The sequence below is a fragment of the Protopterus annectens genome, chromosome 6.part0, assembly GCF_019279795.1.
Source record: "Protopterus annectens isolate FY-2018-M chromosome 6.part0, PAN1.0, whole genome shotgun sequence".
NCBI lineage: Eukaryota > Metazoa > Chordata > Ceratodontiformes > Protopteridae > Protopterus > Protopterus annectens.
The window spans coordinates 1,718,552,749-1,718,578,903 of NC_056737.1; the positions used below are offsets into that span (position 1 = coordinate 1,718,552,749).

The following is a 26,155-nucleotide window of genomic DNA, read 5'->3' on the forward strand; positions in this document are numbered from 1 at the left end:
AAATAATGCTGTATGCAGAGACTACAGCTTTTGCTTGAGTGAAAAAGCAATAGGGTTTGTGAGAATTTATGACTCCTTTTGTTTTCCTCACAGAAAAGTGCTAAGTAGATTAATTTTACCACTAACGTCTGATAAAATATGTAAATAGTCAGTTTAGATGTTCACAAATGCACTTTTTTCTGGAATATATTAAATTGTATTTTGATGCATGGACTAACACAGTAAAACTATTTTTTTTAAAGGTCTAGGATTTTTGAAACCAACTTCATAAAAGAAACTGTATTGTTGCCAAGAAAGGAATGTTTCTGATTTTTGCATTACAGACTTTATAATGCTCCATTTGATGTCTTGTGTCTTCTTTTTTTCATTTTCTTTTTAGACTAAGTGGCTAAGAGCTTTAAGTCAAGCGGTTGATCAGGCACTGAAAGGTACCCATGATGATGTAGCTCCTACAGGAGTTAATGTACAGAGACTACTAGATCCACCAGTCTCGCGCACAGCTACATATACATTCTACAAAGATGTCCGACTGAAGGATGCAAAATATAAAGGCCGCTGGCTTTCTGGGAAGCCTCATGGCAAGTAAGTTTCTCTGAAGTAGACTTCTGTATTTAAGTGGTTATTAATGGATACTACACTCTGTGATGGCATGTTAGCAGTTTGGTGAATCAGTATGTTAGCAAACCATTTAGCAGTGTTCTGTGCAGAAACACAGCAGTCAAGTTAGCCATCCTAGGGTTGAGTACCTTGGCAAAACCTTTAGTAATAGACTGGTTTACCAGTAGAGGAGAGAGAATTTTCACTCTAAAGATGTGTGTTTGGAGGGGGGAGTCTCGATAGAAATGAATTTGCAGAAGATTTGGATGAATGGGGATGTTTCCCTGTTGCAAGCTATTAGGGGAGTATGACTGACGTTTGCCCATGGAGCCTGAGTACAGTACCAGCATTCTTTTTAAGAGTTCATGTGTGATTATGCAGCTTCTTCAACAAATGTATTTAGTGTAATGTGTTAGCAGCTGTACTAAGGTACTTTCATATAAGTCCTTCATTACTGTTAATTGCCAGCAGGTTTATTTGTTTTTTTTTTTTTTTGTCTTCAAACAGTCTATGATCTGTCCAGGGTGCCAGTTGACCTAGCTATGTCTCTGTTCCTCATTGTTTTTATAAATGACTTTTCATATCGGCTGGAAAGAAGAGTAAGGTATTTGATGATCTGCAGTAGGAGTTATTGCATAATATGTTGTGAGATGGGACTTGGTAGATTTTCATAGATGAGCTTAACATGGCAGCTTAGATTCAGTACAGGTACGTACAGAATAGTGCATCTGGCAACAGTGAGAATTCATTTTAAGGGAGGGTAAAATACCAAAGGCAGAAAGCACCTAGGCCTGCTCATAGCACATGTAAAACTGTCAGGCAGTCTAGTAGATGTCAATAAATGATATAATTTTATGCAAAGTCAGACATACACGAAACAGTTGGAGTACTCTGTATAGTACTGGAGATGCTGTCCCTCTGATGGTATAGGCAGAAGTGATGCAGTCCTGAAGAAGATTATTGAAGTGACCGAAGGCCTGTACAAATACAGATAGGCTAAAGGAGGTCAGTTGAAAGAAATGTAAAGGATAAAACAAGATGCATGCCTTTTAGGATAAGTATATGCAAGAAAAGTGGTCATACTGTAATGATAAGATGAGGGAAAGCTGAAAGAAAGGGAAGATTTGAGATTGTAGCCGTTAGCTTGATCATTATTTTATTGAGCAGGTAGTAAATGGGAAGCTAGAGAGAATAGATGAGTCACAACCTTGTATAGGAATGCATTTTCCTTGATCTGAATTCTGTCTGGCTCTTTGTTGTCTGACAAAACTGTTTATTTTGAAATGGGCGATTTGCGTCAGTTATTTCACCTGTGTCCGTGTCATTAGTGCAATAATGGAGTCCAGGTTTGTATGTTGTAAGGTTATACAGTGTCACACTTATGTCATCTAGTGGCATCATATCTCATTGCATCATCCCTTTAGCACTGCAGTAGAACTAAGTAATACAAACTCTGCCTCATTACTTAAACTGTGCGATTGAGTGTGGCAATGTGTCTATGTATAATAACGGTACATATGCATGGCAGCACATTGCGACACCTGGAAAGACATCATTTAGAGAATGAGAGACATTTTCCTGTGGGAAAACTGAGAACATCATTTACACATGCCTGTCTCTGACCATTGTGAATCAGTTCTGAATTTAACTGTTTGAGTAGCCCCCTCTTTAATTATAAGAAAAGTGGTTACATTTGCTCTTTATCGTATGTAATGTGGTTGCTGCCAGGAAATCATACTAGGTGGTAGTTAAAATGTATCACAACATTGTTTGTCTAAAGAGAGATAGTGGTATGCACAGTAATGTTCTTTGGACAGTGGCCTTTGAGCACTTTCCAAAAGCAAGTGAACTGTGTATCTTCCTTTTGTTTTTGAATAATGTCATTTATGACTGAATGAAAAACATTTCCAGTGCACTACAAAACGTAAGGGTGCATGGGGGTGTGTGTGTGTGTGTGTGTGTGTGTGTGTGTGTGTGTGTGTGTGTGTGTGTGTGTGTGTGTGTGTGTGTGTGTGTGTGTGTGTGTGTGTGTGTGTGCATGCATGTGATGGGGATAAGAGTAGATGAGTACTGTCATTGCATCCCATTGGATCATTTACCAGAATGTCTTATCATTGTGAAAATCAGGTTTAGAACGATTTCTGGAAAGCACTACACGAGATTAAATTGCATGGTCTTGAATTTTTATTAAATGTTGTACTTACCCCCCCCCCCATAAAATGGGGGGGAAGAAGGTAAATCCGTTTGTGCAGCCTTAGCCAGCCACAGTCCTCTTAACTTAATATTCAAACATTGAAGTTAAAGCACCTTGAAATAGGTTAAATTTTGTTAAATTCAGATTCAGTCTTTTAGTTTCAGAATTGTGTAATTCAGTCTTACGGAGTGCTCATGGATTTAATTTCTTTCTCCATACTGTAGATTCCTTGTTATTTTGGACTTTATCTGGATAAAATTCTAAAGCAAGTCTCAAAAGACCTATGTGGGAAAATATGATATGAACTTCTGCCTTCAGATTTGACCAGTTTAAAATACCATTTCATATGGTTCTTGTGTATTGGTCATTTGTGATTTACTAATTGCTGTCTGTCAGGTGCAGAAGTGGATTGAAAGCAGAAATGTAGAGATCCGTATTAAAACTTTTGTAATTTTTTTGTAGCCAGTCACTGTTTAGATGTCCAGTAACTTTAAAGTTGTACCTCATTAGTAACAGCAAAATTAGTTTTAATTAAGTGTACAAATTCATTTTGTCATTTAAGTGATATACCAGTAGAATAGTTATGCAATGACAGGTCATTGTTACTCAAAAACATGCACTGTTATTGGACAGACCAACCACTGTGGCCATTGTAAATCAAGCATATACCAATGGAAAAAAGTCTGGCTGCAGAAGTCCCATTGAGAGCCAGACTTTTCTATTGGAATATCCTACACAGGGCAGCGCAAAATATAAGAAAAATCAGGTACATTCTGCAAAAGTAAAGAAACAGAAACATACCTTATTTTCAATCTATTTCTGCACTGTCCCTCTTTAAATCTCAGCAGACTCTTGTACCTCTGTCCAGATCTTTGCCGAATGCCCACATTTTTTTGAGTTGTAGTATTGGTTTATTAAGTTTTCTAATAAGCCAGTGGGGTTGAAATCATTAAATAATGGCAAGCATTTAAGATTTAGCTTTCATATCTTTTGGAAAATGCATGGTAAAAACAGCAGTGGAGATTTTGTGTTTTCCGTTGCTTCTATTCAGCAACACTAATGCACTGTGCAAGCATGAGAACATAACTCCCATACACATGGTCAGTACATCAGAAAACATGGAACAGGAAATAACATGGAGAAACATTGCAGTGCCGTTATACAAAGACATTATTTAAGAAAGGTAAGCAATTTCTTTCTTAAATGATGTCATTGTATAATAGCAATAATCCACTCATGCATGTGGGTATATCAGGATATAGTTAGTTTTGTGTAATCATTTGGGCTTTGCCGTTGTGATCAAACGACGCTAATTGTGGGTAAATCCTGATATACCCTCACCCACTTGTGGGTTGTTGCTTAGGAAAACTGCAAGTACCTGTGTGTGTTGTACTTTATAAAAATGCAGTAGTGTTACTTTTGTATAGCAATGCAGAATATAGAGGATTATGACTAGGTTTGTGATCAAAACCAGGTTTGTTACACTTTTGAGATGTGCAGTAAAGAAATTCATCTCGAGAGAGAGTTCAAGATGTGAATTTCTTGAATTCACTTAGAGAACACACAAATGGCTATGATCAGAATTCTTTGTAATGCATGGGGAGTTTAACTGCACTAATGTAATACTAAGCACTTGCAAGGGAAGTTTTATAGTTATGTTCTCAACATTTTATGTTTTAAAGGATATTATTATGTTTTCATTTTTCATTTGTTTCCCTGTATATTGAGAACATATAGTTGTCCTAAAAGGAGGCATGATTTAAGTGCACAAATAACTTCTTTTCACTAACATTTCCTTATTCAGATAGATCAGGTGGTATTTTAAAAATGTGACAGTGTGAAGCATGTAAAATAGTTTTTAAAATGGTTTCTAATAAACACTGTTCTTTGCTTCTGGCAGCATTTGTGATATTCTTCGTGTTTCACTGCTGCATTCATCGCATTTGGGTTATCTGCCTGCAGGTAGCCCTCAGCCGGTCTGAATACCAGAGTTTTGGATTCCTGCGTCGGATGGTGTCTCTTCTTCCATGACGTGAGGTCGTCAGGGGTATAAAACATGTAGCCGACACCATTACATCAGTCTTTCTTGCCGTATGGTGCCCGAAGCAGAAGCAGTTCGCAAGTGCCGGTCGGCCGACTCCTGACATTTTTGTTTTCGAGTTTCAGAACTAAAGTCTTCAAAAAAAAAGATAACTACCCCGTTGGGGATCTTTTTTCTTGCTCCAACCGATGTCAGTAAAAGTTAACAATTGTCTTACCTGTGGAAAGCAATTACCTCATAAAGATTTTCATTCGTACTGCATTCCCTGCTTAGGCCCAGACCACGACGTCCCTCGCTGTCAGTTTTGTGCCTTGTTCAACCCCCGAAATATTCGTCGTCAGGCTATATTTGCAGCAAATTATTTTGGTACTCTGTATCCGTACTCCAAAATGGCTTCGGTAAGCCATCCGACTACTGATCTTCCAAAAAAACGTAAGGATAAAGACAGACACAGACTGCATAGGTCCAAAACTGCCGACGATGCTTCCGTTAAGCTATTCGCCAGTCCGCCGGTACTCGGTGAGGCACTTTCGCAGCCCCTGATACCCACTACTTCAGATTCGCAGGCCTCTACTGAGACCCATTCGTAGTCCAGTATGCCGCGAGATGCTTCTTCAACTATGGAACCTGCAGATGTCTCTACCTTGGATGGGTCCGGAGCTGCTGTGCAGGCACCGGTGTCTGAGGGTGTATTCAGGCCTACAGACTTACATTTTAAATAAACGCTATCTTCTTCATTCAGGCCTAAAACCCACAACACTCCTAGAAAACCGATGTCCAAACCGCATGCTCAGGCCCATATGCCTAAAAAACAAATGCTTAGAATGGCTGAAGACCTTATTACCTTAATTAGGGGAAGCCAGCCTTCACCCCTCTAAGAGACCTAGAACTGATTTTCCTTCTGATTTTTCTGATCAGGAATTTGATATTTCTGTTTCTTCTGATTACCAGGATTTTCCCTTATCTACCTATGAGGATTCTGATGCAGGGGATTCCATTCCCTCTGCTTCCCCTCCAGAAGATTTTTCTTTTGGTGAAACCTTGCACACTCTTTGGGAGCATTTCTGCTGGGAAAGCCAGGATTACTCCGACTCCAAAAAGAGGCTTAGGGAATTTTTACTCCTTCCTCAACACAGGCCTTTAGCTATCCCTCCTGTTCTGGACATTGTAGATGATGCTTTCTTGGAATCTATCCTTTCCCCAGACACTTTACTTCCAGCTCCCAGAAAACCTGACGGGTATTACAGAGTACCTGACTCTCACAAGTTCCTCTTCAAGAATCCTACTGCAGATCCAGAGACCATTTTCCAAAGACCAAAGGGCATTAAGGCTACTGGTGCCAAAAAACCTACCCCTTCTGATAGAGATTCTAGAGCCTTGGACAGATGGGGTAAGAAGGTATGCACTTCTGCTACTTTGGCCATTAGGGCTTTGATTTGCCAGTTTCATATGTTAAAGTACCAGCAGCATATTATGGGACTACTTAAACAGAAAATGATTCTGATTCCTGACTGTGCTGAACACACAGAATTACAGGATTTAATGCATTCTGCAGAACAAGTTGGTAAACATACTTTGCAATGAGGTTTTGACTCTTTAGCAGCATCTTGCAGAGCTGCTGTCACTGGGTCTGTACTTAGAAGGCATGTATGGCTCAAGGAGCAAAACTTGCCAGATCATGTTAAAGTTAAATTAATGTATGCCCACTTAAACCAAGACCACCTGTTTGGCAACAAAGCAGAAGTCATCTTCAAAAAGATGGAGGAAAAAGCTAAATCTATGCAAACTGTTAAAGATTTCCTGCGAGTACAGACTCCCAGATTTAGTAGGCATTGGCTTTCAAAGAATTGGTCCTTTCCAGTCTCTTCCAGGCCTTCTCAGTACAAACCCAGGAACAGCAGACCACCTCGGTTACAGTCTCAGGCTACACACAGGCCTAAGCAGTGGGGGGCTTCCACTTCCAAAGCAAGGAGTAGTAAGGCACACCCCTATGGAAAAATGTCACAGTGACTTAACCTTAACCCTTCCAAGGCCTGCTCAACTGCTTGCTCCCTTGGGAGGAAAGCTCGCTCTGCATGCAAAAAACTGGGGGCTCATTACCCAGGACAAATGGGTTTTGAATATAGTTTCCCAAGGATACAGATTCCACTTCCACACCTTACCATCCCCAAACGGTTGGCCAGACCTACCCCCAAATAAGTGGGCATAGGCCCAACAACAGATTCTCTCTCTTCTAAGTATCAGGGCAATTCATCCTGTCCCAGCAGAGGAAAAGGGACAAGGTTGTTATTCAAGACCTTTCCTGGTACCCAGAAAAGACAGCTCCTGGCGTCCTATCCTGGACCTCTCTATTCTAAACACCTTTTTGGTAATCCCAAAATTCAAAGTGCTAACACTTCAACAGCTGCTTCCTATGCTAGGCAAAGATGCCTTGTTGACAACCTTAGACTTAAACGAAGCTTACCTGCACATTCCAATAAGGGAATTTTGCAGGAAATACCTACGCATCAGGGCAGGCTCCATGCACCATCAGTTCTCTGCACTTCCCTTTGGCTTATCTACTGTGCTCAGGGTTTTCGCAAAGTGTCTAGCCCCAGCCATTGCATTTTGCAGGCAGAGAAAAATTCAAATATACCCATACTTGGACAATTGTCTGATTCAGGCAGAAAGCCAGGACTTGCTATTAAAACACCTGGAACTCATAAAGAAACTTCTAACCCCTCTGGGGTACACCATAAACGAAAAGAAATCTCACCTAGTACCCTGCCAACAGATTGTATTCCTGGGAGCAAGCTTGAACACATCTTCCCAGATGGATTTCCTCACTCCAGAGAAACTAGTTTACTTGACAACCTACTTCAAACTATTGGCCACAAAGACACAGCTATCTGCCAGGAAAATTCTGCAAGCCTTGAGGTTCATGGCCTCTTGCATTCTACTAATTCCATATGCAAGACTGCGTATGAGGAAACTGCAATGGTATCTAAAAAGTCTATGGTGTCAGCATTCTCAGGACCTGGAATCAGTGATTCCTATCATTCCTTGTATAAAGACAGAGTTCCTTTGGTGGGCAGAGGCCTGCTACCACAACAAGGGGCTCCCTTTCACTCTACCCCCTGCGGCCAAAGCCCTAACAACAGATGCATCAGACTAGGCATGCGGCTGCTCACTTAGCAGGGCAGTGCATTCAGGGCAAATGGAACCCGAGACAGATGCACCTGCATATCAACCAAAAAGAAATGTAAGCTGTACAGAATTCCCTGACAGCCTTCAAAGACCGCATTCTTCCAGGACAATTATTGGTAAAGACAGACAACACCACAGTTATGTGGTACATAAACAAGCAGTGGGAACCCACTCTTACCCTCTCTGCAGACTAGCCATGGCTCTGTGGAACACAGCCTTGAGCTACCAAGTGCACCTGCAAGCTAAATTACTGCCAGGCAAGCTAAATTCACTGGCAGACGACCTAAGGAGAAATCTCATAGACCCACACGAATGGACACTGAAACCACAAATATTCAACCTCTTGAGGAACAAATGGGGGACTCCCAAGGTAGACCTGTTTGCCTCCCCTCAGAACTACCAATTGGACAAATTCTGCACAAGGACTTCCCACAGTCAAGCCTGGAAAGTGGATGCCCTGTCCTTTACCTGGGAAAGCCTCTCAGTTTATGCCTTTCCTCCTCTGCCTCTCCTCTCGAAAGTTCTACAAAAGATCAAACAGGACAAGCCTTGGACAATACTGATTGCACCAGACTAGCCACGCCAGCACTGGTACCCCCTCTTGCGCAATGTGACACTACTGAAACCAGAGTACCTGCCTCAGACCCATTCCCTGCTGTCCCAGCAGGCGGGCCAGATTCTGCACCCTCAGCTTCAAACCCTGAACCTTGCAGCCTGGCTAATTCCTTGAGCTCTCCAGTAGCATATCTCAGTAAGCAGATGCTAGATGTCATTCTGGAGGCAAGGGGGCCTAGTACTAGAAAATCCTATGCTGAAAAGTGGAAAAGATACTGTTCATGGAGCCAGACTCAGGGGATTGGCACAACTGTGCCCAGCTTACTTGATATTCCTCAGTACTTAACAGAAATGCTCCACAAGGGCCTATCCTTCTCGTCAATTAAAATTCATGCCTCTGCCATTTCAGCACATTATAATACTGAGCCCACCTCTCTTTTCTCACCCCCTTCTAAAGCAATTCCTTAGAGGGGCCAAAAATTTAAGACCCCACAGGAGAGCCCCCCCTACTCCAGCCTGGGATCTTAACTTTGTATTGGAAAAGATCACTCTCCCTCCCTTTGAGCCAGCTGCAACTGCTGAGTTGAAATTCCTTTCTTGGAAAACAGCCTTCCTTCTAGCCATCACTTCAGTAAGAAGAGTGTCTGAATTACAGGCCCTTATGACAGTGGAAGCCTTCATTATCTTCCGTGCAGACAGGGTTTCCCTCAGGACCATTACTTCCTTTATGCCCAAGGTGGTGTCTAGTGTGGCCTGAAATCAGTCCATTCATTTTCCAACTTTTTTTCCTAATCCACAAAGCAAAGGAGAATGAATACTGCACTCTCTGGACGTGCACATACAACTTAGATTTTATTTGGACAGGACTAAGCCTATCAGAAAATCTGAACAGCTGCTAGTTGGCTTTGCTGTAGGGGCAGAGGGGAAGGTCATTTCAAAGCAAACCATTTCTAAATGGATAGCCCATTTCATTCATTTCTGCTATAAGCACCATGGAAAACCTACCCCACAGGGGATAAGATCACATTCCACCAGGGCTGCATCTACCTCTACAGCCTTTCTCAGAGGAGTCCTGCTACCTTCACCAAGCATTACCACTTGCCTATTTTTCCTAAATCCAGAGCTAGTTTTGCCACTGCAGTCTTGCAGGGCTTAATAGCTGGTCCTAATGCTCTCTAACTTCCTCCTTCCTTCCTTAGCTGTGGTAATCAACCCAAATGTGATGACGGCAACAGTGAAACACAAAGAACATAGTACAGTTGTGTACACTTACCATAAATGTAGATGTTCGAGTGTATTCACTGTTGCAGTCCTGGTTACCCTCCCTCCAGCCCCCCGACTTCTCTTGGCTCTACCCTTCCTTCTTGTTTTGTGTAGTTAAGCTTTCTGGTGTATTTGCTTTTTGATGGAGGTGTACCATGACATATAATTGCTTCCCATTGTGGGGGCACCTGACATCTGGGGCAAGAAAAACTGATGTAATGGCGTCGTCTGCGTGTTTTATACCTCTGACGACCTGACGTCATGGAAGAAGAGAGATCATCCGAAGCAGAATTCCAAGACTCTGGTATTCAGGCTGGCTGAGGGCTACCTGCAGGCAGATAACCCAAATGTGATGACCGCAACAGCGAATACACTTGAACATCTACATTTATGGTAAGTGTACACAACTGTACTTTGCATTGCTAGGTGCGTTACCTCTTTAAAAGCTGGTAGTTGATATCCCATACAGCTCTGTTTGTGTCTTCAGTGTGTGACACGTTAAGCTTTGTTTATAAGTTTGCAGGCTGTTCATATGCAAGAACTTTGCTATAGCAAGCTTGTTGCATGTGAACCTTTCTGTAGCAATTTTTTTCTCTCAGTTCCATGTATGAAATGTTCCCCGTGTAGTCACTAGTCAACTTAGTGGAGAATATCAGTCACATGTTATAGAAAATCATTGGCACAGAACAATTCATTTGAAAAGTGAAGAGTGTGTGTAAGTGCTTTTTTATTAGCAATAATGTTCAAGACAAATCAGATAGGTTTATTGTTTTCTGTTCTTGCCAGTCTTGAACACTACATGAGGCTATTTTGGCTTGGGAGAGTTGATGGATAGACAAATAACAGTGGCTGCTGCTGTTTTGTTTGGGTAATATTTGACAGCAATACAGCATTGTATCCCTTCTGCTTTGTCAGACAACTGCTTTATTTGAGACTGTAGATCCTTGAGAACTGGTTGGCTAAGCAACCAGGGAGATCAGAAAGCTGAAGTATGGAGGATTGTTGAGAGGAGAATTTGTCCAAGACGGACAGTTCTCCTGATGAATTATTTTGTCGGGCACTGGTGACACCTTGCTTTGTTTTGCTTCTTTAAAATGGGGTGGATGCTCAGATTATATGGTCTGTAGTTGTGTTGAGTGGTAATCTGCCCCTAATATATAGACTAGCAGATAACCAGACTGTCTGTGTAACTTGTGAGAAAGGAGTTCAGTCTGGAGGAACTCATTGTATTACTGGGTATTGCTGTCTTGTCAGTTAATTGGTCAGCGAAGCACATGACATGTATTGTGGAGATTGGAGACTACTGGCAAATCCTGCTCTGCTGTGGAGATTATTTATGTGAAGCTTGGCTCAACTGAACTGACCACTAGCTCATGCTCCCAAGGTATTGGTACAGTATTTTTTCAAGTCTTATCCACCAATCCTGCTACAGACTGTTATTTTGCTGTATTTACTCTACTCAGTTGCCTTTTTATTGGAGGTCATTTGTGTGAAGTCTGATTCCACTGCGTTGAGACCTAGTTTGTTGTCCATTCTTCCTCCAGAGTAAACTACCAGTCCTGTTAACCAGATACAGACTTATTGTGCTGTATTTACATTGTTCAGTTGCTTTTACTTCTGTAAAAGGCATGTTTTTGTATTGTTTTATCCTCTTCTGTTAATATGTTCTTCAGTGGTTGTTTTGCAGTCTTGTGACTGTCAGTGTTAACGGTGACATTTTTAACTTATGGACTTTATGTACTTACTGCACTCTTTTTCCTGAAAGTTTTCAGAATTTTAGCCTCACTTCGTGTCTGAATTGGTATGGAATTACTTTATAGCAGGTCAGTGCTGCACCTTTTTATACCATGTAGACTTCATGCATCTGTTTTCCAGCTTTGTTAGCACCTTCACCTACAGTGTATGCATCAGGGAGGACTTAACCATTGCTTTTCAGTTACAGTCTGTGTGTATGCCAGTGCTGGAGTGGAGGGCCTATTGCCACTTCCTTGAGGGCAACTGTTCTTGCCTCATCACAGTGCCCAAGTTTTCCTTTACCCATAAGGAACAAGACTGCAGGGGCCCACTCCCCCCAGTACACTGATGCACAACCAATACTAATAAGACTGGCATTGGGTTTAGTTGTTTCATAACATTGGCCACACTTTTATAACCGAGACTTGGCTGCATGAGGGTTTTGGCCCTTATCTGGCTGCAACCATTCCATCTGGCATCTCGGTTGCACATTGCCGTAGGAGAGAGGTAGGTTATGTGGTGGCGTTTCGGGTATGCAGTAGTAATAAATTTAGGTTATCCAGGAAGGACACCAAAGAGACTTGTTCCTTGCAATAAGTCCTTCTAAGAATGAACTGCAAACTAATAGGTTTGCTATAAGCTGTGATTTAGACAGAAATTTTACAAAATGTATACCGGTGAAAAAGCAGGGGATCAGACATGGCAAATCATGCAGATCAGCAAAACTCAGAATTTCAATTACCATTGAATTAAAAAAGAAATGGAAGGACTGTATTTCCATGTTATGGCAGTTTTCACCCTTTGAAGAAAGATAAATTACCCAGCCCTCAGCATCTTTGGCGAATGGGGACCCCCACACATGCATGATATTGAAATGTATTCCCTAAAACATCCTGCATTAGGAAAAAACAGATAGCAGGGAAAAAAGGAACATACCCTGTTTCTCTTCCAAGTCTGTGCTGGCAGCACTGTAAGTCAGGAGGGGGGTACATTTTATCTGTCATAGGCAACATTATCACTGACTGTCAACTTTGCATTGAGAAGAGACTGGTGGCCATATTCTAAAACTTTTATAGCCATGTAATAAAATAATAAGCATTCTGTTTCCCTACTCACAAAACAATAATTTTGCTTATAGCCTGTCTTATTCTTTCTGGGAAAAAAAAAATGATAGAGTGGTCTAAAAACCTGTGAATACCCACCTGAATGGAAGAATTACTCGTAATCCATACTCCTAAAACTGTAAGCACAAAAGATACTAGAGAACTTCTACTGCTGTGGCGTGTTGCTTGTTCTGTAGAACAACATACTGTGAATTAAAAGGAAGTGTGAGGGTAGAGTAAAAAGAGAATGAAGGAGAAAAGAAAAAGCACCTGAAACAAGAATGGAAAACTACACTAGGTAAAACATGGAAAAAAGTCACTGGTCTCAGTATCTTAAAATAAGGGTCATTAGCCTAATCAGTAAAGTCCATAGGAAATTCCATATTTGCTGAAAACTGATCAGGAAGACAAGTCCATGCAGTCCGTCCTCAAGGCGCACAATGAGTCCTTCAAAACAGCAGGCAGCACAGAACTGCACTTCTGTCAAGCAGTTTGCCAAACACTCCTTAGAACTTTGATCACAGAATTTCTGTGGCATATTAGATTGTGAGTTAATCTTTCCTTGGATATCTGGACACTTTTTGCAGCTTCTTGACAATTTCGGATGATTAGATCGTTCTTATTCATGAAAGCCGCGGTGGTGCAGCGGTAGCATTGTTGCCTCACAGCAAGAGGTTCTCCCATTCGATTCTCAGCTGGAGCACCTTCTGTGTGGAGTCTACATGTCCTCCCTGCAGTCGAGTGGCATTCGAAAGACATGTGATTGGGCGTGCCTTTGTTGAAGGTTGAGCGTCGGGCTGGCACCTCGGCACCATAAAAATCTACTGCCAGTCATTAGCGGACCAGAGTTCTGCTGTGGTGACCCCTAACTGAGAAAAGCCGAAAGAAGTACAAGATCGTTCTTATTCATGGAACTCCTGTCATGCTTGATACAGACCTTTTATTCCTTCCCAGTTTTTGAAAACATGTTTTGTCCCCGGTGCTACAAAAACAACTAGGCAAACTTTATCCCTCCTACAGCAAAGGAACCAATTGAATATACTCAACTCAGCTGTATAATCATTCTCCAGCATAATAGTGCAGCCATCATGCTGTGAATGCTCCTGAGATCATGTGGGTCTCAGGACCTTTTCCTTGTCCTCAGGTGAAAGGAACGATACATTCAACTCAGGAAAATCACTTAGCGTGGGGGGGAGGGGGTTGTGGCATCTGTGACAGGTGCAAATATTCCTAATATCAGACAATTAAGGTGCAGTTTCTTGACCAACTAACAATGATCACTTTTAGAAGAGCAGTCAGCCCTCACTACTTCCTGGAGACCAGATAGATAAACATTCTTTCAAAAGCCCTTGTTCTATAGGTTGGCAACTTGTACTAACTTAGTGTTCTATTTAATCAGAAATTGCCTGTTGTTCAAATTATATCATTTGACTGTACCTGTCTGTTAATGGCCATGCATCATACAGAGTCCAATATAGTGGACATTATATTATTACCATACCGAATTCCTCATTATTTACCAGTTTTGAGGGCAAAATAATGGGGTGCCACGAATTCCTGAGTGGCCCCTTCAATTCCCTGGGGTATTTTTGAATTTTTTTTTTTTTATTCTTATGAAGTTGGTGCTGATGTCATCACATGCAGGGACATGCTCGATAGTGTCAGCTTCGTGAGGCTGACTGCCAGCAAATTCAGTTGAGGGCTTGAGTGTGTGTGCTACTCTCTTTCTGTTTATTTGCATTTAGCTTTTTTTCCGTAGTACAGTTGGTTGTACCTACAGCACGTCTTTGTCTTGGCACATTTGCACAGTGTGTGTAGTGACAGGGAGCAGGTAGAGAAAAGACCAACAATTAAAAGAGCAGCAGAGGATGATTGGATGACTCTCGAGTTTTGAGCTGTTTGTTGTTCTTTTTTGTTGTAATTTAAATTAAGTTTAGCAGTTGAGCTGCAAACTGCAGAGTCAGACTGGTCTGCTTCAGCCCACTCCTAGCCCCAGTGCAGCGAGTCAGCAGCGACCTAAGTCTTTTTGCATTGAGTGCTGCAGATTTTCCACCTCACCTTAGTGCTACAGCTAGAGTTCTTGCTGTGGTTCAGAAGTCGGTGATACCTGAGTTAAAAATAAACAATCTGTTGCTGGCCTGGTTGGTTGTTGCTTGATTTAAGTTGAAGATGGTGGCTCTGAGCCCAGCTGACGATAGCCCGGAGGTGGAAATGGATCACCGGTAAATACATTATGAGCTCTTGGTCGAAATTAAGAGGTTTGTCGTTTCCTTCGGTATTTTGGGTCAACACTGTCTACAGTGTATTAATAGATTAATAGAATGTTTGGTGGCATTATTTGACATTGGTGTTGTGATTTAATAACACTGATGTCAGAAGCATTGGACAGTAACTCAACACAAGAACACGGCTTGCTTTATCCTGTCAGGTGATGTACAACAGGACCCTTCACAGTTGCCTCCATGATCAGTGACATCATCAGAAAAAAAAACAATATATACACCGGACGGTTTCTCCTCATCTCTTTGGTAATGGTGGAGTATGTTTGGTTTAATGAAAATTGCTGTATGTTTTTAACCTTTCATTAGTTTGGTGTAGTCATGTCATCCATCTCCATTTTCTGTGATTTGTGTTAATCGATTTGTTTCAAGACTGTATTTCAGTTGGCCACCAAGTAGAAGTTAGTCTTTCAGTGACATGGTATACAGAAGTGCAGGATTGTTTTTTGTTAGTCTCTACAAAATCTGCTGTTGGGGCCAGTTGTAGATACACCAGGGTGTGTATGTCTGTCTTCAAGATGTAGTTTAAAAGTATATGTGCAGTAACTGTTAAATGTGAGGGGAAAAATTGCTTATTTTTTTCTGTCCAGCCATTGTTTTATACCATATAGTAGGTAATGGCACAAAGAAATGCAAAGATAAACAACTGTTTTTGAATGATACTGTATACTCTTAGAATTTCAGTGTGAGATGGTAAACCTATGGGCCTTTGGTTTGAACTAAAGCTTGATTTTAGCCAGCCATGTCTGAGAGCAGGATCATTCTTGAAATTCTGCATAGGACACGCTTCAGAGAGTTAATTGTGGAACTTGTAGATCTAGTAATTGCAGGAAAAGTGAGAAGCGGTAACACAACGAATACCCATCTACTTGAGACCTCTAAACACAGCCACAAATCTAGTTGTATTAGATCAGTGCTTCAAGAGGATTGCTGTGGTGGTAGTAGTAGTTGTTTAGCAGAGTTTGACTATTCATGTCTTCAAGGACTGTAGTACTCTAGGCCTGACTGTCAAGAACCGCTTCAAGTTCCTGCACCATCAAATTCATTTCTTCTGTAATGTTGTCTGTCCAACTTGGTCTCTGCTTTCCACCTTTTTCTTTTCCCCTAGATCTTTTCCAGTATCATTGTCCTTTCTAGCAAATCCTTCCTTTAGTTTATGTGGCGAGAGTATTCAAGCTTTAATTTTACTGAAATAAGCAGGTGCCAATGTTTGATGATATCCTGGAATAAATTTTAATAGGAAATTATTTTAATATATAACAAATGCATGGGAAGGACTCAGACTGCATGAAACTTAATGAAGTGGTTGAAGCACAACACTGTACGTTTACACATTATAGAGTTCATGGAATACAGTCCAAGGCAGCTGACTCCCTAACTTAAGCTTTGACAAATAAAGAATCTGCACTAATGGACTTTGATAAACAGAAAGATAGTGCTGCACTTGGGTACTTTTTGATTGCCTTGTTTCTTCTCTAGCTGTTCAATTCAGGGCTAAAATGATAGCAGTCTGGTTCACCACATCTGATTTTCTGGACATTTTTTTTCGGCACTTATCTCATGCTGAGACAGGTGTTGGTTTCTACTGCTGTTATATTTGCTTTCTGCTGTTGTTATATTTGCTATATGAGAAGCTCGTCTCCACCTTGCCAATGCATGTTACAAAATTGTAATGGAAGTGTGCTTGTTGCATGACTTGTTTGTGTTGCCTTAGTGCACCTGTGATGTGGGAGGCCTTTTTAATGAACACAACATGTATATTGGGGGGGGTCATATTTTGGTTGCCTGTCTTCAGTTTACATTTGAAAGTTGGTATGCCACAATTCCATTGGAGTGGGCGGGATTAAATAATTTTGTATGCAAATGTTATGATAATCAGAATACAGGTTTGTACCTATTTTTCATGGGCCTTTGTCCAGATTTTTGATGTTTCCAGGTTGAGAGATATGATTAGTACACTGTTGCTAAGAATGTTTTTGCAGGTATGCTAAAACAGACTTTAAAATAGCTATATTTAGAGACATTCTTTTTTTCTACCGATATTGCCACACTTGACCACTGTAGGTTTAGATGTCTAAGCACAAGGCAGCCGCATCAGCATTCTGAAGGTTGTAAGTTCATTTGTGATTAATGGCCAGGGCAAATTTTTTTAGAGAAGCTGAGTTTGAGACAGATCCTTTCCCAAGTGTGGGACACAGCACATAGTGGTCTCTAACAGGTTAAAGGCATCCTTATATTTTTATTTAACAGGGGGAAAAAGAATGGGAACTCTTAGGTACCTAAAGGTCAGTACATATCAGGACAACTTGTAACAGAGCACGCTTAACTCAACATGGATACCTTTAGTGTTTATAATTGGTTCTGTATGTGTGTCATTTCATAACTGTCAAGCTTGATCTTATGACATTACTTTAGGGATATTTGAGCTAAGGGGTTGCCTTTCTTTAGGTAATTTTAGCATTATTTTTTTCTCATTGGGATAATTTTCATTTGACAGCAGCATAATGTGTAAACTATATTATTATCCTATTAAGTAAATTGGTTAGTATTCGTTGGTAGATTGTTTTTAGATTAGCTTTCAGCTTTCCTTACTTTTGAAAACATGAGGACCAACCTGTTTTCAAGTCAGCAGGTAAGGCACAGTCAGTAAATATAGCATGCAATTATACTCGCAGAGATCATTGACAAAGGCAGTTATTTGCATAAATGTCTTTTAGAGTACTTATTAAAAGTAGATGTTTGAAATGTGTGGTAAATATTCTTGAAATATTCACGAGCATAAGATTTGCATTTAAAATGGACGTACTTAATTGCTTTGGATTTTGTGTAATCAGGCAGTTCCAAATTAAATATAGAGGAATTTGTGTTCCGGTTCGACTCTCAGCTAGAGCGTCTTCTGCGTGGAGACGTGCGTGAATGGGCGTACCTTCGTTGAAGGTTGTGCGTTAGGGCTGGCAACTCAGCATGTAAAAATCAACTTCCAATCATTAGCGGACCGGAGTTCCGCTGTGGCGACCCCTAACCGGGAAAAGCCGAAAGACACAACGCAAAAATTTCCACTGCATTTAAGTTTGCATCCAGTACCTTCACAACAATTACTTCCTGTTGAGTTGCAGTCTGTTTTACTAGGTCTTCTCACTCTCTCTTTCTCTCTGCCCCTGTGGATTGCAGTAACAGGAGCAAATGTTAGGCTTCCTTTCAATATCTTCCAGTTCACTAGAGCCTCTATTCTGGACTTAAAAATTCTCTTCACAAAGGACAAATAAACTTTATAAGGATCTTCCTTTATACAGTTGTAGTTTCTTCATTAAAGGACAACAATGGGTTTCTGTTATTAAAGGATCAATGTTTCTGTCCTTTTTCTTCCTGTTCATTGTCCCTGCTATGAATGAACAAAAATTATAGCATTTAAAATATTTTAAATTGACTGTTTCTCTCCAATAGAATAGTACCTTACTGTCCTGTGGTGGTTTCACTTTCAAAAAAACTTTTGTCCCACCCTTGCTACAGTCTCCAATTCACTGATGTCATCAAGGCTACTGAATGCAAGTAGTTTCTGGCCATTTCCCTCCCCAAACTGACATCACTACTACTGACTAAAAATCCACCTATGCTGTGATGTCACAGCTCCCTGGTCCTTCCCCTACCCATACAGAAAGTAAAGACTAGAACAAGGAAACATAACCTGAGTTAAGTCTCTTGCTTTGAGCTGTCCATCACAGTAGGTAACAGCTCAAATTACCCTTAGCACTTTAACAGCTAGGGGAGTTAGTTGTGAAGGGAGATGGGAGATGAGTCAAGCTAGTACAATTTAGGCTTCACAAAAGACTGCAGTTTAGCCATTCCAAAAAGAAGCAGCAGTAAAAAGCACTTTGAAAGTCTGTTCTGTGGCATGTGCATGGTTTGTGTTTTAAGTAGTCACTGAATGGCATAAAATGTTACTTAAAACTAATTATCTGAAAGCAGTGTATGCATGTAAGATCAATGCAGTGACAGGAGCTTTAGGAAGAAAAAAGCCTGTGTGAAGTAATTTTTTACAGACAAGCACTGTATTGTGGGATACCTAGAGGAAGACTAAACAATCAGAATTATTTCAAGATGTCAGACCCCATGTGGTCAGATTGACAAATTACATATAAAATATTTAAAAACCTGTAAGTAGTCCCAGCATGGTGTTAAAATGTAGGAAACACAAACTGTGATGAAATAAACATGTTCTTTGAGTCTGCAAATATGGCTGTCCTTTAAGTAAATCTACTCTGTCTATTACTGCAAATGATCTCCCTCCCTCTGCTATTAAAGAAACATGGCAGCTAAAGTAAAGGAACATTATAACTTGAACCAGTTGTTTTCATGTATACCACATTCATTATAAAGGTTTTATATGTATAGTTTACATCAGTATTTACACACTTTTGTGTACTTCACAGTTGAGATCCACAACAGTATGCTGTTGTTGACCTCTTGCAGTTTGAAATCATTGGTTTAACATCTTTTGGATAGCCTGTATGCTGTCAGTTGTTCCTCCACAACTTCGTGAGTGAAGTCTGTCCTATGCTGAATTTTGAATTTGAACAACTGCATTCTAGTTGTTGAATGTATCTTTAAAAAGGGGGCATGGTCTGTTACTGAAGTGAATTCTGTCCATAACAGAGAACTTTTTGAGGAGGTAAGTATCCCCTTATTAGCCAGGCATTGTCTTTCAGTTGCAAAATGCTTATAGCTTCTGTTGTGCTTAGTTTGTCATGAGAAACATATGTGATGTTAAAATTTTGTGATAACACTGTTCCCAAGTTTCCCTCTAATGTATCAACATAGGCTGTAATTGGCTTAGTAAAATCGGGAGATGCTAACATGTTGTGATCATAATTTTTCATTTAACTGCTTAAAAATAATGTCTGTTTTCTCTGTCCACCTTGCTTTGAGGGATATTTTCCCCTTGGTAGGCCTTTAAAAAAAAAAAAAAAATACTGTCATCGCAAAACTATCGACTTCTAATACAGAGTAAACCAACAGCAGCCTCTCTTGTTTCTTATTCTTAGTACCTTCACAGGTATATGCCAGTTTTTCATTGATTTTGCCCATCACTTTTCGGACTTATTATATTTTTGTGACTTTGTTATGCTTTAAGATTGTAAGCGAACTTTTTATCATAGACTGATCTAAATGTAATATTGAAACAGTTTTGTTTTACCTTGCATATGTGAAAACACTTTCTTCTTCCTTAACAGAAACTCTGTTCTCATCTCTGTTACTTAGATGTTGTATTTGCTTGAACTGCAGACACTGAGGTCATTTTTTCAACCTTGGTGTTACTAATCTGTACTGCTAAACTAATTGCAGAGGTTTGTGTATCCTTCCATGGCTTCAAAACATTGACATGCTATGTCTGTTCTGGTCTTCTTTTACTATTCTGCCTAACTCTGTAATTTATCTTATCTATTTTTTCTATTACTGTATCTGGTTCCTGCCATTTAAGTCAAACATGTTTTCTTTTGCGGGAAACAAAACTAATACAGGAACATGATCTCAACCTTTTGACTTTGCATTTCTGTTTTTACCCTTATTGTATAACTTAGTCTGTTTTCACATGCTCCCAGACTGTCTAGTTTAAAGCCTGTCTTGTAAAGTTAGTAAACTGTACTTTGACACTTCTTTGGCACTTTCTAAGTGTCCATGTGGGTGCCTTTCATATAATAACTTAAAAGGACTGAACTTTGTCAAGGTTTGTGGCACTTTTGTAATGGAAACAGGATGTATTAACTGGTCCCAGTTTTTGCCATCTTCATCAGTACCTTTCTTCATCATGAACTTGAATGTCTGATTTAAAAGCACGGCTAATCCATCCATCCATCTGGAGATGGTACACTGAGGTTTTCAATTGCTTGTCCTTAAAGCGTTTGCAAGGTCCGTACATTTTTCTGGACATAAATAGAACCTGCTGCATCAACAAAGGTCTTGGCCAATTGACCCTGTCTCTTAGAAGGAAGAGATCTTGGAGGAGGATTTCTGTTGTGCCTCATCTACCTCTTGAGTAATCCCTGCAGCTTTTAAAGATATTCTCAGTTCTAATGGGGAGTGATTGGCAGAAACTCTGGAGAGCATTTAGGATCTTCCAGCCTCCCAAGGATTTTGAATGTTAGAGTAAGAATTTCTTTGCCAAGTCTACTGTAGTGGCCACTGACCTGAATAAGGAACTCTGGAAGAGAGCCCAGTGGGTGTTCTTCATGTTTCACTGTTGCAATCATCACATTTGGGTTATCCCTGGTAGGGTAGCCCCCTGCTGGCCTGAATACCAGAAACTTAGTATTTCTGCGTCGGTTGCTGTCGCTTGAGGACTGATTTCAGGTCATCAGTGGTGTAAAGGAAGGCAGCCAATGCCATTACATTAGTCTTTCTTGCCATGGAGCCCAAAGCAGTAGCAGTTCGCACAAGTGCCTTTTTGGCCACTGCCTAAGTTTCGTTTCTGAATTGAAGTTGAAGTCTTCGAAAGCTAAGTGCCCTGTTGGGGAGCCTTTTTTTTTTTTTTTGCACTAACCGATGTCAGAAAAAGTTAATAATTGTCTTGCCTGTGGAAAGCAAATACCACACCAGGACTTCCACTCTTACTGCGTCACTTGTCTAGGCCCAGACCACGACGTCCCTCATCAGTTCTGTGCTTTGTTTAACGCCAGAACTGTTCATCGGGCCCTTATTGTAGCCAGGTATTTCCGATTACAGTCCTCAAATTCTGATTTGACTTCGGTAAGCCATCCAACAGCAGATCTTATGAAAAATTGTAAAGATAAAGACAGAGACAGACAGCACAGGACCAAACCTTCCAAAGACACTACCACCAAGCTGGTTGTCAGTTCTCCAGAACTCAGTGAGGAGCTTTCGCAGCCCCTGATGCCCACTTCAGTTAATTCGCAGGCTGCTACTGAGACCCTTTTGGAGTCCGGTATGCCGCAGAACTCTACTTCATCTAAGGATCCTGCAGTTGTCTCTGCCTTGGATGGGTCCAGAGCCACTGTGCAGGAACCGGCTTCCAAGGAAGTCCTTCACACCACCGAATCCAGACATAAACTGAAACCCTCTTTCACGGCTACCGTTCTTTCTAAAACCGAGTTCCTTAGGTCCAGGGCTTGAATCACCCCCAAGAAGCCGACTACCAGCCATTCTGTGGCACCTGCTGTCTTGCCTCATTCACAAATGCTTAAAATGGTAGTGGCCCTTATCATGCTGATTAGGGGAAGCCAAGCCACACCCTCAAAAAGAGAAAGAGATCTGTCTCCAGTAGTCTTGTCTGAACAAGAGTCAGATGAATCAGATGCATCTGACTGTGAAGACATGCAGCCCCTCGCTACATATGAGGATTCTGATGCAGAGGAATCTATTCCTTCAGCCTCTCCCCAAGAGGATTTTTCCTTTGGGGCAACCCTGCATACCTTAAAGGAGAATTTCAAATGGGAGTGTCAAGACTACCCACAGTCTAAAAAGAGACTCAGTTCCTGGACCTTCCACAGCACAGGCCCTTAGCCACCCCCAGTCCTAGATGTGGTGGATGATGTCTTCCTTGAATCCAGCTGGACTCCAGATGCCCTCCCTCCTGCTCCCAGAAAACCAGACAGGTACTACAGATTCCCTGACTCTCACAAATATCTTTTTACAAACCTAACTGCAGAATCTAAAGATTTACAGGAGTTAATGCAGTCTGCTGGTCAAGTAACTAAACACACTTTGCACTGCGGTTTTGACGACCTAGAAGCTTCTTGCAGGGCAGCAGTTACTGGATATGTCATTAGAAGACATGTATGGCTTAAGGAACAGTCCCTGCCAGAACATGTCAAATCAAAATTGTTGGATGCACCCTTGTACAAAGATAATTTATTTGGTACTAAAGCAGAAGAAGTGTTAAAAAAGATGGAAGAAAAAGCAAAATCTATGCAGACTCTTAAAGATTTCTTACAGGTACAGCCCCCTAGGTTCAGCAGGCATTTTCCTTCCAAGCACTGTTCCTTTCTTGCACCTAATAAACAGGGCCAGCCTATTCCCCATGGAAGCAGACCTCCAAGACAGCAGTCACTGGGGTTGAAGAGATCTAAGCAGTGGACTGTCTCCACTTCAAAACCAGGGAGTTCTAATCCACCCCCTTATGGTAAGAACTCGCAATGACTCACCCCCTCCCAACCTTGCCTCTGTCCATCATCACATACCCCAGGAGGAAAACTCTCCTTTCACTCATGCACCTGGGCCACCATTACCAAGGACCAATGGGTTCTGACTATTGTGTCTCAGGGGTACAAATATTCCTTCCACACCCTTCCAACCCCAAAAGGGTTCCCAGATCTACCAACAAATCAGTGGGCAGTGGCTCAAAAGCAAGTCCATACCCTGCTTTCCGTGGGAGCAGTAGAAAACATTCCTGTAGAGCAGATAGGCCACGGCTTCTACTCCAGACTTTTTCTGGTACCCAGAAAAGAGGGCACTTAGTGCCCCATCCTCGATCTATCTGTTTTAAACACCTTCCTGGTGATACTAAAATTCAAAATGCCCACCCTCCAGCAGTTGCTACCCGTGCTATCCAAGGATGCTTGGCTAGCCACCCTGGACCAAAAAGAGGCCTACCTCCACATTCCTATCAGGGAGTTCTGCAGAAAATATCTTCACTTCAGGGCAGGATCTCAACACTTTCAGTTCTCTGTGCTTCCCTTTGGCTTATCTACTGCTCCCAGAGTTTTCACAAAATGCCTGGCTCCAGCCATTGTTTTTTGCAGACAACGAAATATTCAAATTTACCCCTACTTAAATGACTGCCTTATTCAGGCAGATAGCCAGGAAAAGCTGCTCAAAGGCCTGGCCTTTGTAAAGGACCCTACCTCCTTAGGGTACACAATCAACAGGTACCCACCAAAAGGATAATCTTCCTGGGAGCATGTCTGGACACAGCATCCCAGATGGCATGCCTATCACCAGAGAAACAAAGCTTCATATCTGCTTACTTCTCTCAACTGGCCACCAGGCCCCAGCTTTCTGCAACAGAAATCCTGCAAGCCCTGGGGTTCATGGCATCTTGCATACTCCTTATTCCATATGCCAGACTGCATATGAGGAAACTTCAGTGGTACCTAAAGACCCTTTGGTGTCAACACTCTCAACATCTGGAAACTCTTTTACCTATTATTCCTTGCCTGAGGAAGGAATTGCTTTAGTGGGCAACAGCCTGCTACCACAGCAAGGGACTGCCCTTTTCCCCACACCCCGCCACCCAGACCCTCACCACAGACGCAGTAGACTACACTTGGGGTGCACACCTGGATGGCAGGTACATACAGGGCCAATGAAACCCCCAGCAACTCCCCCCTGCACATCAGACTAAAAGAGATAATGGCTGTGCAGCAGGCCTTGATAGCTTTCAAATCTCTTCTCTCTCCAGGGGTTCTCCTATTCAAAACCGACAATGCCACAGTGATGATGGTACATCAATAAGCAGGGAGGGACTCACTCATACCCGCTGTGCAGGCTGGCCATGACCCTTTGGTTTACAGCCTCCCCCATGCAACTACACCTGTTAGCACAATAGCTGCCAGTCTCTCTCAACTCCCTGGCAGACCAGTTAAGCAGAAAACCTTTGGACCCCCATGAGTTGCAGCTCAACAGAAACAACTTCTTAATAATAACTCAGAAATGGGGAATCCCGAAGGTCGACCTCTTTGCCTCCCACACCAACCATCAACTCAGCAAATTCTGCACCAGGGAGCATCACTGCATGGCATGGAAAGTGGATGCCCTGTCCTTCCCCTGGATAAACCTCTTGGTCTATGCCTTTCCTACCTCTCATTCCCAAGGTACTGATCAAAATAAGGGAGGGAAAAAACAAGGACCATTCTCATAGCTCCAGACTGGCCCTGACAGCACTGGTACCCCTTGCTGCACACCCTGTCTCCACTGCCCCCATGGAATCTTCCTCAGATTCCCAACCTCCTAACCCAGAGGGAAGGGGAATTCATGCACCTCCAATTGCAGACTCTCAGTTGGGCAGCTTGGCTTATACCCTGACCTCTGACCAATGTGATATCTTCAGTAAACTGGTTCTGGATGTTATCCGAGAGGCCAGATGCCCTAGCACCAGAAAGTCTTATGCAGATAAATGGAAAAGGTTCTGCACCTGGATCCAGGCAAAGGGTTCAATACAGCACAGCCCTTCCATCCCTCTCATCCTATATTACTTAGCTGACCTACTACACAGTAGTCTCTTTTTCTCTTCTAAAAATTCATGCCTCTGCTATGTCAGCTCATTTTCCCAATGAGCAGCCTCTTTTTTTCTCACCCTCTGATCAAACAGTTCCACAGAGGGGCTAACAACTTGAGACCCCCCAGGAGGGTACCAACTCCAGCTTGGGACCTTAACTTTGTCTTGGAAAAGCTCACCCTGCCTCCTTTTGAACCAGATTCTTCTGCAGAGCTACAATTTCTCTCCTGGAGGACAGCCTTCCTCCTGGCCATCACTTCAGCCAGAAGAATGTCTGAGCTGCAATCACTCATGGGAGTGGAGCCCATCATCATCTTCTATGCAGACAAGGGTATTCCTCAGAGCTAATCCATCCTTCATGCCCAAGGTGGTGTCCAGTGTGGCTTTCCACCAATCCATCCATTTGCCCACCTTTTTTCCTAACCCTCAAAACAAGGGGGAAAGAAATGTTCATCATGTTTCACTGTTGCAGTCATTACACTTGGGTTATCCTGCTGGCAGGTGACCTGCAGTCGGCCCGAGTTCCAAAGTCTTGGTCCGGCGTCGGTTGTTGTCGCATCTTCCCTGACTTCAGTGCGCCAGGGGTGTAAAAGTTGCAACCAACGCCATTTTCTTCAGTCTTTCTTGCCGTGTGGTGCCCGAAGCAAAAGCAGTTCGCAAGTGCCGGTCGGCAGACTCCTGAGATTTTCAAAATTGAGTTTCAAAACCAAAGTCTTCAGTAAAGCTAAGTACCCCATTGGGGAAACTTTTTCTTGCTCCAGTCCGATGTCAGTAAAAGTTAATAATTGTATTTCTTGTGGGATGAAAATACCTCATAAGGACTTTATACTGTATTCCTTGCCTAGGCCCTGACCACGACGTCACTAATTGTCGGTTTTGTGCTGGATTTAATAAATGCACTATTAAGCTTCAGTTTGATTTTGCTGTACATTATTTTGGCAGAAGGTTTAATTACATAATGCCGTCGGAAAA

At 41.8% G+C, this 26,155-nt stretch overlaps 1 protein-coding gene across 2 annotated transcripts in view; it reads left to right on the forward strand.

The window, feature by feature from the left end:
- ALS2 (alsin Rho guanine nucleotide exchange factor ALS2) overlaps positions 1-26,155 on the forward strand; it is a 2,167,716-nt gene that overhangs the window by 1,200,294 nt on the left and 941,267 nt on the right. For both annotated transcript variants that reach the window (XM_044075110.1, XM_044075111.1), the window contains one exon: positions 380-582. In XM_044075110.1, the coding sequence (XP_043931045.1) occupies positions 380-582 (203 nt within the window). The remainder of the gene's footprint in view (positions 1-379; positions 583-26,155) is intronic.